The sequence below is a fragment of the Corvus brachyrhynchos genome, unplaced genomic scaffold, assembly GCF_000691975.1.
Source record: "Corvus brachyrhynchos isolate BGI_N302 unplaced genomic scaffold, ASM69197v1 scaffold65, whole genome shotgun sequence".
Taxonomy (NCBI): Eukaryota; Metazoa; Chordata; class Aves; order Passeriformes; family Corvidae; genus Corvus; species Corvus brachyrhynchos.
This window is the reverse complement of record NW_008238365.1, coordinates 1,498,034-1,512,785: the sequence shown is the minus strand read 5'-3', so window position 1 is coordinate 1,512,785 and position 14,752 is coordinate 1,498,034. Positions and strand designations below refer to the sequence as shown.

General features: G+C 58.3%; 1 protein-coding gene across 1 annotated transcript; it reads right to left on the bottom strand.

Annotated features, from left to right (window-relative positions):
• Positions 1-3,696: 3,696 nt before the first annotated feature.
• TRIT1 (tRNA isopentenyltransferase 1) lies at positions 3,697-12,870 on the bottom strand. The gene is made up of 10 exons (XM_008635074.2): positions 12,650-12,870; positions 12,138-12,236; positions 11,783-11,931; positions 10,792-10,934; positions 10,464-10,575; positions 10,263-10,375; positions 9,167-9,244; positions 7,553-7,662; positions 7,119-7,236; positions 3,697-4,322 (listed from the first exon to the last, which is right to left on the bottom strand). The coding sequence occupies exons 1-10, from the start codon at positions 12,809-12,811 to the stop codon at positions 4,183-4,185; spliced, it is 1,224 nt and encodes a 407-aa protein (XP_008633296.2). The 5' UTR covers positions 12,812-12,870; the 3' UTR covers positions 3,697-4,182.
• Between the last annotated feature and the right edge of the window lie 1,882 nt (positions 12,871-14,752).

Sequence of the window (14,752 nt, the reverse complement as noted above, 5' to 3'; positions counted from 1 at the left end):
GACCCCCAGGACCGTCCTCACCGTGTGGCACAGGGCCCCTGGGGGTTTGGTGTCCTGCCAGCCCCCTCCTTCCCGCCGCCTTTCCCGCCTGGCACACGGGCACCGCTGACCCCCCCTCTGCCCTGCATGTCCTGGGGGGGCAACGGGCACCCCATGGGTGACACCACGGATGCAGAGCCCCGTGCAAGGTGACTCTGGGAGATTCTGCCTCAGTTTCCCCTCTTCCCCCTCTGTGCGCTGGGGGGGCACATGGGCAGGGTCCCCACAGCCCCCCGAGCTCTGGACCCCTCTGGAATTCCTCAGGGTGCCACCATGGGGTCACCCATCCCACCCACCTGCAGCCCCCATGTCCCCATGCGTTCGTGGAGCCCCTCCCCAGCCACAGGGCTGCACAGGGAGGGGACAAAGAGGGGGGGACAGCCCCCAGCCCTTTGGAAACTGGCATTTCCTGGGCCCGGTGCCAGGATCCAGCCGGGCACGGCCGGGTTTGCCGCCAAATTCACCGAACTCCCGCGCGGGGTGGGACAGGGACGTGCTCTTGCACAAACCCAGCCAACAGCTCCTTTTATTTTTAGGCTCTTGCAACGTTTGACTTTGCCACAGCCATCTGAAACGCTGCCAAGGCCTCGGATGGGCCACAGGCTCCCCAACATCCTGCCCTGCTCCCACGCCGCTTCATGCCCCAGCCGTGCCTCAGTTTCCCCATTAGTTCCTTTGACCCACCCAGCTCTGCTGAGCCCAAATGGACCCCGAGGGCCCCGTTAAGTCCCACCGGTGCTCCACAGCACAAGGATCCCACCTGGGAGCTGAGGCTGAGGCCAGGCCACGGCTCAGTGCGGCGGTTGCAGCTGCTGCGTGTCTGCAGGAGCCGATGTCCCCAGGTGACACCGTTCCCCAGATGGTCCCTGGCCCGTCCGAAGAGTGTCCCTGCAGTGTGGGAACTGGGCTGGGAAGAGCCAGGACAGCGTCACCAGCCGGGACCGCCAACAGGAGTCAAGGGACAGCCGGATCCTTTAAAGCCACCAGTGAGCACGGGCACAGACACCAGCTGGTCACCGGTGCTGGGAGAGGTGGCAGCTGTGTCCCAGTGTCCCAGTGCCGGTCGGGTCCTGGCACAGAGCCCATAAGGTCCCCCCCCGTGGTGCCCCTTGCATGTGAAGGGAGGAATGAGGCCAAATTCGTGCCACATCCCAGCCCTGAGTGTCCCCAGCACGGCACCTCTCCGGGCAGAGCAGGTGGCACATCCGACCCTGGCAAAGAGCAGCACTGCAGGGATGAGACATTTCCTGTGGGATGGGCACATCGGAGCAGTTTAGAGCCAAAACAGGGTGAGAAAAGGGAACCGAAAGGGAAGAGCGAGTCCTCGATCATCACAGACACATCTGAGCTCAGAGCCCCGGGGACAGCGGCCACCCCTGTGGGCAGCAAGTCAGAGGCAGCTCGGAGTGGAGCCCTGGCAGGGGCTGCTGGAGCCAACAATGGGATGCAGATGAGGAGGTGCTGCCCACGCACCTCTCACTGCTGGCCACGAGGATTTGGGCTGCCAAGGTGCCAGGGGGACCCCTGGGTCCACCTCTGCTCTGCCCGGTACCAGCCTTGCCAGCAGCCTGGGGCAGGAGCACCGTGTCAAAATGCCAGTGTCCGAGTGAGGGACAGGCAGTGCCCCCGGGATGGTGCCCTGTCCGCAAGCACACGGTGCTCCTCCAGCTCAGGCTCCCGGCTCGATGCTCAGCCACACCAAGGTGCCGAGGACTTTAATTGATGGCGAGCCAAGCCACGCCGGGCCTGGACTGTTTTCTAATCCCAGTGTAATTAATGACCTTATCTTTGGCCAAAGCCATTTAGATTAAGTGGCTGGTGTGATGGGCTCGGCGGCTCCGGCTGCACAGATGGAAGAGCCGCGTTTGTCTGGGGATTAGCGGAGGGCAGATGGAGCGAAGTGCCATTCCCCATCCCCAAACCTCCCGGCACCGACAGCAGCCTGAAACCTGAGACCACAACAACTTTCTCAGCGAGCCCTGGCTGGGACTGGCGAGCGATTCCTGCATTGTTTGTCCCTTCTGCAGGGCCCAGAGCAGCAGGAGGAGGAGCAGGAGTTGTGCCAGCACCAGGAACTGGTGTGACCCTGCCAGGAGCTCGATCCCAGTCCCTGCTGGAGACCTTCAGACAGCAGAGGTCCAACACACCAAGGACAGTAACCTCCCTCGGAGAGCAACCCACGGCAGGGATGCTGCCCTGGCTCTGCTCAAATAAACTTCGTGCCACAGTGACAGCCCCACCTCTCTCCAAGGAGGAAAACTCACCTGTGTTGTGGTGCTGGCAGGATCAGGGCGTGCATCCTCCTTCCCCCTGCAGGGACAAAGAAGTGTGGCACACCCTGTTCACCTGGGAGCCGCTGCCCTCAAACCAAGGGGGAAAAGGCCTGGGAGCCCCTGCCCCTCCCTGCTCAGCACAGCCCATGCTGAGCAGGTTCCTGAAGAGAACAGGCTACTGTGGAGGAGGAACAACATGTATCCGAGGGGATAACAAAGTTCATATTAAACCGATTAAGGATATTTAATCCATTTCTAACACTGTGGACATCTGACTGCACTCAGGAGCCGGAGCAGATAATCCCAGCCCTCCTTCCCATCGATCCTGGCCTGGCCTGGGGGAGATGACTCAACATCTCAGAGCTCTGTCACAACCCAGCTCAGCACACGGGTGGTGAATGGGGCTTCATTCCCAGCTCACACCTCGTCCATCCAGGCTGGGAGAACACAACTCCATGCCACGACCTCATGGCCGCATGCTCCAGCACTGGGCTGAGCCCACATCCATGGGTTGAGTCAGCACAGATGGCAAACAAGTCTGGGCTGGAGAAGAGGGCTCAGCTGGCATTGCACAGACCCAGCAACACAACCACAGTGCCCAGCATTCCAAAGCCAGTGCCCAGCTCTGCCCAGTGCCAAATTCCCAGCTCTTCCCTGCGCGTTCCCTGCAGTCCGAGCTCCCACACCCCATCACATGGCCCGAGGAGCCGCCCCACGGAGCGCTGCAGGAATAATTCCGTGCCCAGGAACACAAACTGGAGGTTTAATCTAATCCCCACCAAAGCAGGAATCTCCAGAGCCCGCGCCGGCAAATCCACCCACGCAGCCCTTCCCTGGCAGGATGAGGCCTGGCTCTTGCCACATGGTGCAGCACGAGGGAAAACTTGTGCTCTACCAACCCCAAACCCTCCCAAGGTTTGCATTTGCCAGGAGAATCCCCAAGGCCCTGCAAAGGCTGTCCTGGTTTCACCAGAGCACCATTCCAGGCACAAATGGCACTCGCGTCCCCCAGGAACACCGGGACACCAACTGCCTGGTGGGCACCAGGAATTTACTGCTCAGTAGCTTGGATTCAAATTCAGGGCCGGTTCCCAGTGCCAAACCACAGTGTAACCCCCTGGGAATTCTGCCTTAACTAGGACAGGCTCATCTGTTGCAAACTCGATGAGATCATTCCCAAGTTCCTGTTTAACAGGTGCCAGCTCCTCCTGCACCTGCTGTGTGCACAGGGCTCCCTGCCCCCACCACGCTGGGAACATCTGCTCAGCTCCCTCAGGAGCTGTGGAAAAGGTGACTGGGAGAAGGAACCAGACCAGGATCTCCTGCCCTGTGCCCAGAGCAGGGAACCGGGGCCAGGTGGAATCAGAGAGCAAGGAAACAGCACTTGTTAACAGGGAGGGGAACCCACAATAATCCTGCAACTTTATTTGCATATAAAAGAACAAAAAAAAATATCCTCTCCACAATAAAGGCAGCCAGAGCTCGCTCGGCTCTGGAGCTGCACTCCCGGCCAAGCCGGAGGAGTCGGGGTATTTCTGTCTCTGAGATCCACACAACCACATACCAGCAGCTCAGCCATTCCAAGGATGCATCTCTGGCAGGAATTCACACTTTGCATGGGAGGACGATGCCAGCAGCCTTGCCCCGGGGCCCAGCCCTCTCCAGGCAGGGCTGGGGGAGCATGGGAACGCAGCGGGATGAGGCCACATGAAGAGGATCTGAAGAGGATCCGACGCAGCCGACAGCCTTTGTCGTCACACACCTGCCTCATCCCGAAAAAAAACGACTCGGCTCCTTGGTTCAAGGCTGCCCAGGACTAAGGAGCTTCCTCTCCATGCAGGTGGATGCACAGCTGCTCCCTTCTCCAGGCCTAGGGCAAAGGCAGGCTGCCATCCTTGTCCGAGGTCTCTGCGTCCCCACTGTCCCTCATGGTCCCTCCGGCATGGCCGGACGCCTCCAGCTTCCTCCTCTTCTTCAGGTGGTGCAGGTGGGATTTGGACCGAGTGTGAGCTGGAGGAAGAGGCAAACAGAGCGTTTGATCTGTGGAATCTGGAGGAGGGAACGGCCGATCCCCCCACGCAGGGCAGAGCACCCTCCCTTCCCCAGCCTCCCACACAGTTCACTACCAAAGAGTGAACTCCCCAACCCTGCCCTGGCTGTTCCTCTGCACGCTTGCAGGCCAAACTATCAGGGCTCAGAAGGGGACAAAGCTCCCAAACCTCCTCAGGAAGGACTAAGAGAAGGAAAAATCCTGGTTCTGCATATGCTGAAGATTTCAGGTTGTCACTTCCAACCAGTCTGCTCCCAAGCTCTCCCAGGAGGAGGGAAAGTTTCCAAAGAGGTGGCACTTTGCAGGCTGCAGGCGAGGTTGTGCAATTCCCTGCTCCCCATGGAGCACTGCCAGGATCATTTGTAGGACTGGATTCCTGCACCACAGCCCTGGGAATACCCTGTGCATCCTACAGGGCAGCCAGGGAAGAGCCTGGAGCGTAATTAAACTTCTGAATAACTCCAGGGCAATGCCCCAGCCAGGAAAGCACTGCAGCAGGAGTCAGATGGGAACAGAGGGGTAATCCCAGGGATTCGGCTTGGAGCAGCAGGAGCTGCATTTCTCTGTGAAATCACATCCTTAAGGACAGCCAAACCTCCTTATCAGCGGTTTTATCTCAGGGGAGGCTTTGTCTGACCACCTTGGTGGGGCGGTTTTGCCATTTCCAAGAGATCAGAGCAGCAATTAAAGCACAAACTTTTCAAGCAGGGCCTTAATTAAACGAGGCTATGTGCTGGCTGAATCAAGGCCCTCGGGTGTTTTCCAGCCATCCTTTTTTCTGCCAAAGGATGAAATCACATGCAAAGCTGCTGCTTTATCACAATGCTGGAGGGTCACCCTCAGCCTCAGATAAAGCCTCACCTCCTGCAATTTGTCACAAGCAACACCAAAGCTGCAGTGGCTGAGGAAGCGCCAATTGCTGCTGCCGTCTGGGGAGTTGTGCTCTTTAAGTCCATATAAATTGTAAAACCAGGTAAAATTTTAAAATCCCCCAGAGCCAGCAGGGCACTGGGAAGCAGTTCCCGAAACTATCTGCCACCTGACCTAAGAAAACAGACCAGAGTGCAGATCCACCCAGCTCCCACGGCTGTTCTCGCCCTCCTTTTCCATTCTGCAAGCACAAGTAACAGCCAGGATTTGGAGCATTTTTCTCCCACCATCTGGGGATCTGAGCCCAGTTCTGCTGGATACAGAGAGTAACAGCTGGTCCTGGCTGAGGGAGGCATTGTCAGCATCGATTGGTATCTGGGGTGACATCCCTAAGGACCTGGAGCTGCAGCTGTGGGGTTTGGGGGGAACCTCGAGGAGCTCCCGCTCAGTCACAGAATTTACTGGACCTAAAGGATGACAGGGACCCCGACAGCTTTCGGTTCTGGACAAGCAGAGCTCCTTCCAAGCACCTTCTGAGGCAGCTGAGACCGGCTAAAATAACAACTGCACTTAACTGATCTCACTGCAAGGAGCCTCCTACTCAGAGCCAGCTCCCGGCTTTGCTTTCAGCACTTCCCCGGCTCAGGAAGGAATAAGCAACTCCCTCAAACCCAACGAGCTGGGAAATTTATCTTTGCATTGTGTCTGCATGTGCTGGTTTTGGCTGGGGCAGGGCTGATTTCCCTCACAGGAGCTGGTCTGGGGCTGTGTTTGGATTCGTGCTGAGCACAGGGTTGATAACTCGGCGATGTTTTGTTATTGCTGAGGAGTCCTGGAACGGCGTCAAGGCCTTTTCTGCTCCTCACAGCAACACAGAGGGGGCTGAGGGTGCACAGGGAGGTTGGAGGGGACACAGCTGGGAGAGCTGACCCCAGCTTACCCCAGGGATATCCCACACCACACGGCTCACACTTCCTGAGGGGAAGAAAGAGGAAAGGGGCGGACATTGGGACGATGGAGTTTGTCTTCCCAAAGTCATGTTAGATGTGATGGAGCCCAGCTTTCCTGGCGATGGCCAAGCACTGCCCAACTATGGCAAGCAGTGAATTAATTCCTTGTTTTGCTTTGCCTTCCCCATTTAACTCAGCCCCTGAGTTTTCTCACTTTTACCCTTGCAGTTCTCTCTCCCAGAGACAGAGAGAGGGCGAGTGGCTGCGGGGGGCTCAGATGCAGCTGGGGTTAAACCATGACCCTGCACATCCTGAATTTGGGCAACACGTGGAGATTTACCAGTTTCATTTCTGCAGCCAGTTTCTCCACGACTTTTTGTTTCTGGCTCTCAGCATGAGGCTCCCAGCACAGATAAATTCACTGACTTAATCTGATTCCAGCTGAGCTCTTTTAAAGTAAGTCTATTGAAAATAGAAAATCCCTTTCTGTTACTATTACAGCTAGGAATAGTTTGAAAAGAAAAAAAATCCACACACAAATAGGAAATATTGGAGCGAAACTGAACTATTAAAAACATGAAGAAACTTTCATTCACACAACAGAATTTTAGGAGAGATCTGATCCGTGCTTTTTGAGGAAGCATCCACAGCATTGTAAAGGACCAAGAGCCCTGACTAAACACAGCAGCTCTGAGCTTGATGCCACATTTAGATCCCTGGTGTGATGCTCTCTGTGTTTACTGGGTGCTGGGACAGGGGGGGAGAAGCCCGGGGGAAGGGGGGAATTCCTGACAGATGGTTCCTGTGGCACAGCTCCTGCAAACGGCTGCAAACAATCCTTGAAAGGCCAGGATCACGAGCTGGGGGTCATCTGGGAGCTGCTCCATCCCTCCACAGCCCGCCCAGGTGCCCCCCTGTCCCCTGTCTGGGCCCTACCTGCCCACTCCCTGTCCCCGATGATGAGTCTGTCACAGAGCTCACACACGCGATGGCTCCGCTTGTTCTCGTTCTCGTCGTGCTCCATCCTCAGGGGCTCCGCTGGGGGCTCACGGCCCTGGAGATCAAATAATGCCTCAAATTGGTCTCTGACACGAGAATTTGCCTGTCTGTGTTCACTTTCATAGATGGGAACTTGCCGGACTCAGACACTGAGGTTGGCAAGGCAGACACCGGAGTTTTACCAAGTGCAGCACTGGGCACTGGGAAAAATGTTCAGCTGAGACAAGAAACTCCTACTGCAAGGAAATGCCAAGGCTGGGCATGTGAACAGCCAGCCCTGCTCAAGGGAGAGACTGTGTGCCAAATGAGGGGGCCTGGAGACCACAGAGAAGTCAGTGACGGCTCCTGTGTTAACCCCGGCTCCCCAGTACCTGGATGAAGCTCTCCACAATCTCCAGCGCAGGTTTCAGCACATCCTCCTCCCACCGCTGGAGATCAGACACCTCCAAGCCATAAACTGGGGGCACGTTGGGCCCAGGACCTACAGAAACACAAGGAGGCAGGTCAGCACCAAAAACACCCAGCACCCCCTCCCAGCACCCAGGGGGAGCAGAGGGATCTGCTTTTTCCTATCAGCGTTCAGAAGCCAACAGCACCAGGCTCTCCAGAGCCAAAATTCTCTCCTGCAAGCAGCAGGAACACCGCAGGACTCAAGGAAGCATCTTCACAGCTGGCTGCCTTCAGGAGAGTGTTCTGGAATCTGAGCATGCCAACAGCCCATCACAACAACAACCACCTCACCCCAGGCCTGGTCCACAGGAGGCTGAGGGGATGAAAGAGCTGGATCCAGGCACAGAGCCACCACACCAGGCTGACAAGGAGATGCAGGCACGGGGCCTGGATGAGGGATCTGAGCCTGCAGATTCCCACTCAGACGTGGAATGGATTGTGCAGGGGCTGATGCTCCTGGTTGCTGGCAGCAGGAGATGCTTTACTAATGACAAGGGACAGGTTCACAGCCACCCCTCTGGCCTCCCCTGGCCCAATGCCTGCAGCCTGGACAGGGTGAAACAGCTGCCATCAGAGAGCACCTGCTCCCTGGGTGACCTGGCTGCTCGCCACGGCTCACCTGCCCTCTGTGGGCACCTGGCTGTCCCTGCCCAGACAAAGCCATCAAAGGCTCCACGTGCCAGTCCCCAGCAGGTGCTGGTTTTATTGCTGTGCCCACAAACAAGCCCCTGACAGGCCCATCTGAAGCACACCTGCCACCAGAAAGGTGAGCCGAGCCACCCAGCACATGGCTCCGGGAAACCTCCTGCACCTCCTTCAAAGTCCATCTTCTTTTGACTCAAGTTTCTCCCTGCCTTCTCTTTTTTTTCTTTTTCCTTTTTTTATTATTTATTTTATTGTTGTTTTGCCCCTACTGAGCACCTTTCAACAAGTGCCCGGCTCCCAGCTGCTGCTGCTGGCCCTGCTCCAAGGCTGGGGCTGGGATGGGGAAGTCCTGCTGGCTCCCTGCCACCGCAGAGAGCACGGCCCGGGCTCGGAGCAGCCACGGGGCTCCTGCTCCTGATCTGGAGGGCAGCTGTCAAATGGGCTTTTCTCCCTGCCAGGAGCATGTGTGGGTGCGTGGGGACCCCCTCCCTGAGCCCCTCAGGAGCATTTGGCAGGATGAGCTGCGGGGATGCCGTGACCATCATCATCTAGCGGTGCCTGACACGGGGCTGAGCCTCTGCCTGGGATTTTATCCCTCCTGAGGGCACTGCTGCTGGGAGGGGATGGGGTACAGGGGCACAGGGGAGCAGCAGCTGGCTCCTCAGTGCCTGGGATGAGAGGCTGTGGGCAGGACACATCTCAGGAGGGGCAGGACATCTGCTCTGCAACCCAAACCAGCGGGACAGAATCGTGGGTGGATGGGGACACTGGGTGGCTTTTGGAGAGGTCTGGCTGAGAGCAGACTCCCAAACACTGGCTGTCCCAAAGCACCAGTGTCCCCCTCTGGAGCTGGAGTGGGGGATGAGGAGAGGTGGGAACAGAGGACTCACGTTTCAGGAAGCGGTTCCGGACCCATTTGTTCTGCCTCCGGGCGTATCTCTTGGTCACCTGCTTGAGGGCCTGGATCCCTTTGGAACAGAGGGATTGAACAAAAGAAGAAAAACCCCAAAGGTCAGTGAGAAGAGGCTGTTGGCTCCAGGGGAGAGAAGTCACACAAGAGAGGATTTTGTGCTGGGTGGCACCATGAGAATTATTTCTCCTGTCAGTCTGGGGGTCTGTGCCTGCACTGAGGAGAGGCTGAGCCCTGACACACAGTGGAGGGGCAGTGGCAGCGTGGGAAGGCTGGACAAGGTACCCCAAATATCCCTGAATAAAGAGTGGCTGGAAAGACCCCAAACCCTCCACCCTGAAGCTTTTAGCAGGTAACCTGTTGCTCTCATAATGCCCAATTCTCTGCACAAATGGAGCCCAGGACTGCTCACCCCACCCATCAGAGGATGATTTTCCACTGTACAACTGCTCAATATTTAGCACCAGGCTTATCAAATCCCTCCTAATCATCTCCTGAGCAGACACAACAAGCTCCTTCTGCATCAGACTTGTTTTCAAGCCTTTTATCATTTCTGTGGTTTCTTCCATCTCCACCTCCACACTGAACCCTCCTTGGCACAGATGGACTTTGCCTGGGCCCTCCTGTGCTGAGAGCAGCTCCCCTCCAACATCAGCCCAGACATTCCAGAACGGAACACACCATCACCAAAGGGTGCATCCCTGCTGACTGATCCCCACATTCCTTGTCACCACAGGGCTGCTGAAATGCTGAGTTCTGCTTCATTCCTCCTTTCCAGCCCTGTTCTCCACAGCATTCACACCCCAGCTGGGATCCCATCACCCAGGTGGACCTGCTCCAGATCCCAAGCCACGCAGTGCCCTGTACATCTTGACACGAGCCCTGAGGAGAGGGAGTGGCTGCTCTGGGTGTGCTCAGAGATGCTCTCCAAGCACTGGAAAAGGAGCCCCTGCCCCTCTGGGTTGGCAGAAGTGGGAAATGCAGAGAGAAAGGTGCAGTTGGGGCTGTGACCTTGGTTTAGACCACCTCGTGGTGTCACCTGGAGCTGTGTGGGGCACACAGGGTGCTCCTCCCACCTTTTTCCAGCAGCAGGGCACTGGTCTCCGGTGAGCAATTCCCTTCACTGATGAGGTACTCATGGAATTCCTTGAAGCCAATGGACTGGAAGATTCCATGCTGGTAATCCTGCCTGGAGAACCAAAGGGTCACAGCCATCTCCTGGGGAACAGTGGGAAACCTCAGAGGGAGGAGCAGAGAGGATCTGGCTGCTCACCCACCGGTTCTCTGCCACCTTCTCCTGGTTGTAGCGGCGGTGGAAGTCCCGCAGCTCCTCCAGCAGCCCTGCAGCCACCATGTCATCCACCCTCTGCTCCAGCCGGGCATCCAGAGCTGCAGAAGGAGAGCAGGACACGCTGAGCAGCCTGCCAGGACATGAGTCAGCACTGCCAGGCTGCTGCTCCACCTGAGGAAGGCAGAGCCCGGCAGGTCAGGGGAGTTCTCTGTCACACCCACTGATGCCAGAGGAATTGCTGCCGTCTCCAGGGAGGAGGCTGGGGCAGGAGCAGGGATCAGCCCTTCCTCAGCCAGCCAGGAGCCCGCTCTCACCTGCCTGGTCTGCGTGGAGCCACAAGATGCAGGAATGTGGGTATTTCAGGGGCCCACCTAAGGGCCCCCCACCTTCCTCCTCCTGCTGCTGGTGCAAGATTTCACTGTGGGGGATCCCTGTCTCTTCAAACACTTGGAGGCTCCTGGAAGCAGAGACACGCAGAGCTCAGAGGCTGGGTGAGAAGGAGCTTTCCCACTGCCCCAGCAGCCCCGGGGGCTCCAGCACAGGGAACCGCAGACACTCGCCGAGATCCAACCCTCTCATGTGGGGGGAGGGCAGGTCCCAGCCCCCTCCCGTGCCCGGCATCCGCGCACACCCAGGTCCTGGGGGTGCAGTGCTGGCACCCGAGGAGCCCAGAGCACAGCCACCCACTCCTGCCTGGCACCGGGACAAGCCCTGCAGGGGACAGGGATCTGGCTCCAGCCCTGCCCTTTCCAGCCAGGCAGGGCTGCAGGGAAGGGACCAGCGCTGCGATGCTGCCGTGGAGCTTCACCACCAGCCCAGCCCAGCCCAGCCCAGGCAGGGAGGGAGGTGCAGCAGCTCTGCTGGTGCCCAACCCTCCATCCCCCTGCACCGTGTGAATGGGGTGGGCGGTGCTCTGCTCCCCGGGGCCAGGGCTCGGCTGGGCCGGAGCAGCAAGCCTGGTCTTGCTGCTGTGCTGTTCCCACAGAGCTCAGCTATGTTACTCAGCCAGCAGGGCAGCTTGCTCTTTAAATAGCTCCAGACAAACCCTGCTGCTGCTGGGGCACGGAGTGGGAGCAGCCCCAGAGCACAGCCCAGGACCCCAAAGGCAGCTCAGGCTGGGGCTGCTTGGCCAAAGGGCTCAGATCCCAGGGAGTCCCTGGTGCCAGCGCTCCGAGCACTGGCTAAGAACCCAGGAGCAGCCAGCTGGGGTGGGAGCGCCCATCCTGCCATGCTCCCAGGCACACAACTCCCTGGGAAAGGGGTGCTGCACCCTGGCACCTCCTGCCCCTGGCACGCCGAGCTCACCTGGCCACTTTGCGCTTGTCGTGGGGGTGCAGCTTGGCCGCCATCTCCGGGTCCACCTGGCTCAGGCGCTGGTGGAGCTCAGCACTGTCCAGCTGCTCCAGCTCCACATTCCTGTCACTGGCTGGCCTGGGGGCAGTGCTGGGCTTCTCCTGAGGGGCACAGGACAGCCCTGAACCAAACCCCTGTGCCAGGCCAGTGTAAGCAACAAGATCCCCCAGAGCCACGGGGTGAAGGAGGGGCTTTAGGTTCTCCTTGCCCCGCTCTAGTGGGGACAGCACCATGCCCAGTTGCAGGGAGTCTGCCCTAAACATGGGATTCACCCTTTCCCAAAGGGATTCACAGCCCCCCACAGTACCTTGGTGTTGATAAGGACCTTCCAGAGCAGGGACTCAATGTAGTAATTAGTTCCTCCCACAACAATGGGGATCTTGTCCCGGGCAAAGATATCTTCAATGTGCCAGAGTCAAGGAGTGTATGCAGAGGTGCAGAGCAGGGGGGGAGGGCTGTGGGGAGCAGCAGCCTGGGGCTCAGATCCCACTCTCCCAGCCCCAGGGAACCAGTGAGGCTGCAGGACAGGGTTAGAGGTGTCCCTCATCTCTCATTATCCTCTGTCACCTCTGCCAGCCACCATCAAAACTCAGGAAAACTCCCAGGACTGCCAGGGAGGGCAAAAGCCAGCAGAGACCCTCCCTGGGCTGTCCCAAGCATTAGCTGGGTAAAAGAAGCCCCAATCCCCTCTCACCAGCAGAATCCTCCGAAAAACCAGAGTTAGTTGGGATGTGGAGAGCCCAAACATTGCTCCCTCTGGCCAGGGAGGGGGGAAGCCCATTGCTGCTCAGCCAGGCAGGCTGCAGCACGAAAGGATATCAGAGGCACGGCTTTGTCCCTGAAATCCACCACGGTGTAGTTGGAAACAAGGGGATCCACAAAGCTGATCATGTGGTGTCTGCAGAGACGCTGCTCCTGCGGGGAAACCTTGTTGGTGATGATGTCCAAGCCCTTGTACACCTGGGGAAGAGAAGAGCCCATCCTTCACCTCTGTGCACTCACCACTGCTGCTTCCCCCACAGGCAGCCTGGCCCAGCCACCCCTCCCAGCCCCTGCTGGTTTCTGGAGCAGGCAGGGGCACAGCAGGGGCACGTGCCACGTTCAGGCAGGGCAGCAGGAACCCTGCCAACACCTGCTCCTGCCAAGGCCAGGCCGCCTCTCTCTGGTGTTTGTTCCTGCCCACAGGAGATGAACTGTTGAGTCCAACCGCTCGTGACTGCTTTCCTGGTTTGATAGAACCCTGTAATTAGGGGTGGGAGGGCTGATTGAGCGATCAGAGAGCAGAGGCAGAGCCTGGGCAGTGTCACCAGCCCAGCACAGAGCTCCCAAATGAGGGCCTCCAAGCTGCTACCTCCTCAAAGCTCAGGTGTGCTGTTCTCCAAACGTTTCCAGCACAGCGCGGAGCCTCGTGTGGGAACAAGGATCGCTGCTTCCTGCAGCACCCAGAGATGTCTGTGGATGCAACTCACAACTCCATGGAGCCTCCTGAACACACACAAACAGTCTCAGCTCATGCACAGCTGACGCACTGCCTGCTCTCCCTGAGCCTCATGGATTCAGCCATGCCAGGGGAATGAGGCACTGTCCTGGCCAAGGTACCAGGAGCCACTGCTGAGCACAATCAGCAGCATCTCACATGCCTTCATTCTCAAGTTTGGGATACACAGCCTGGGAGAGCGCTGCTGAGAGATGCTGGCCCTCAGCTGAGAGCAGAGCAGGGAGAAAAGCCACCCAAACCAAACCCTCAGTAGCATTCCTGGGAAAGAGCCAAGGCAACCTGGATCCCAGCAGAGGCCCCAAATCCACCCTCCAGGCTGTGTGAAGCACCAGCCACAGCCCAGCCCGCAGATCCAGGCGCTGCAAGGGCTGGAGCTGCCTCAGCCTGGTGTTCCATCAGCAGAGCCCTTCCCAATGAGAGCAGATTCCAGCCAGGAGAAGAGAGGAGAGCTCCTCATCCTGCTCCCCACCACAGGCAAACACAATCCTCCTCAGCTGGCAGCTCACAGTGGGGCACATAAAGCTTCTCTGTCCAGCTTTGTGGCAAAAGAGGTGCTTTGGAAGGATGTGTTTAGTTCTCAGAGCCTTCCTGCTTAAGAGAAGTCTCCCAGCATGGGATAAACCAGAATGATGGGAAAAAGGACTGGAAATGGCTGTACTCATTTCCTCCTCCATCCCCTCCCCCAGAAACCACCTCAGCCAGACTTCAAGAAATGAATTTCCCCTTAATCCCCTCCGAGAAGCTGCCAAGCCTCCGGCTGCAGCACGGCCTCCACCCACTGCTCCCCTGGTCCCAGACAGAAGGACAAGGTGACACAGAGGTGACCCACGGGCATCAGGCACCGAGAGGCAGCAAGGGACGGTGAGGTTAGTGGAGCAGGGAAGCCCGAGCCCTGCCTGGAGCAGTCATGCAAGCAGCCAGAGCTGCCGGGGCGGCTGAACCAGCTCCGCTCCCGTCTTGCTTCACTCTGGCACTTGGAGCTGGCAGGGCCAGGCCTGGCTCCGGCTCCCATCCCAAAAGGCTGGCCCGGGGGGCAGGAAGAGGAGAGGAGAGGGAGGGCAACCAAAGCCTGCAGAAAGCCAGCTGCCCCAGGGGATGGTGAGCAGGCAGGACAGGCCCACAGGCAGCTCTGCCAAGGTGCCCCGTGGCTGTGGGCAGCCTATTGATCCCTGGGCTCGGCAGCTCCGTCCAACACGGGGCTCCAGTCGCACTGAAAGCCTTTGAATTCAGTGAGCTTTGGCTCTGTGCCTGCTCTCCCCATTTCCAACCCTACAGCTCCTCCAATTCCCACTGCCTGCCTGAAATCACAGCGAGCACAGAGGGCTGAGGGGCGGCTCAGCGTCAGCCAGCAGCTCCCAGTGCCCTGCACGGGCACAGCCAGGATACACAGCTCAGGCTGCTATCCCCAGGTTCTCCCGGAGATT

Coding starts and splice junctions, on each gene's coding strand:
- TRIT1 (XM_008635074.2), bottom strand. CDS start 12,811: ATGGGCTCTTCTCTTCCCCAGGTGTACAAGGGCTTGGACATCATCACC. Junction 12,237..12,649: donor GGGACAAAGCCGTGCCTCTG/ATATCCTTTCGT, acceptor TGACTCTGGCAC/ATTGAAGATATCTTTGCCCG. Junction 10,376..10,463: donor GAGAAGGTGGCAGAGAACCG/GTGGGTGAGCAG, acceptor TTGGTTCTCCAG/GCAGGATTACCAGCATGGAA.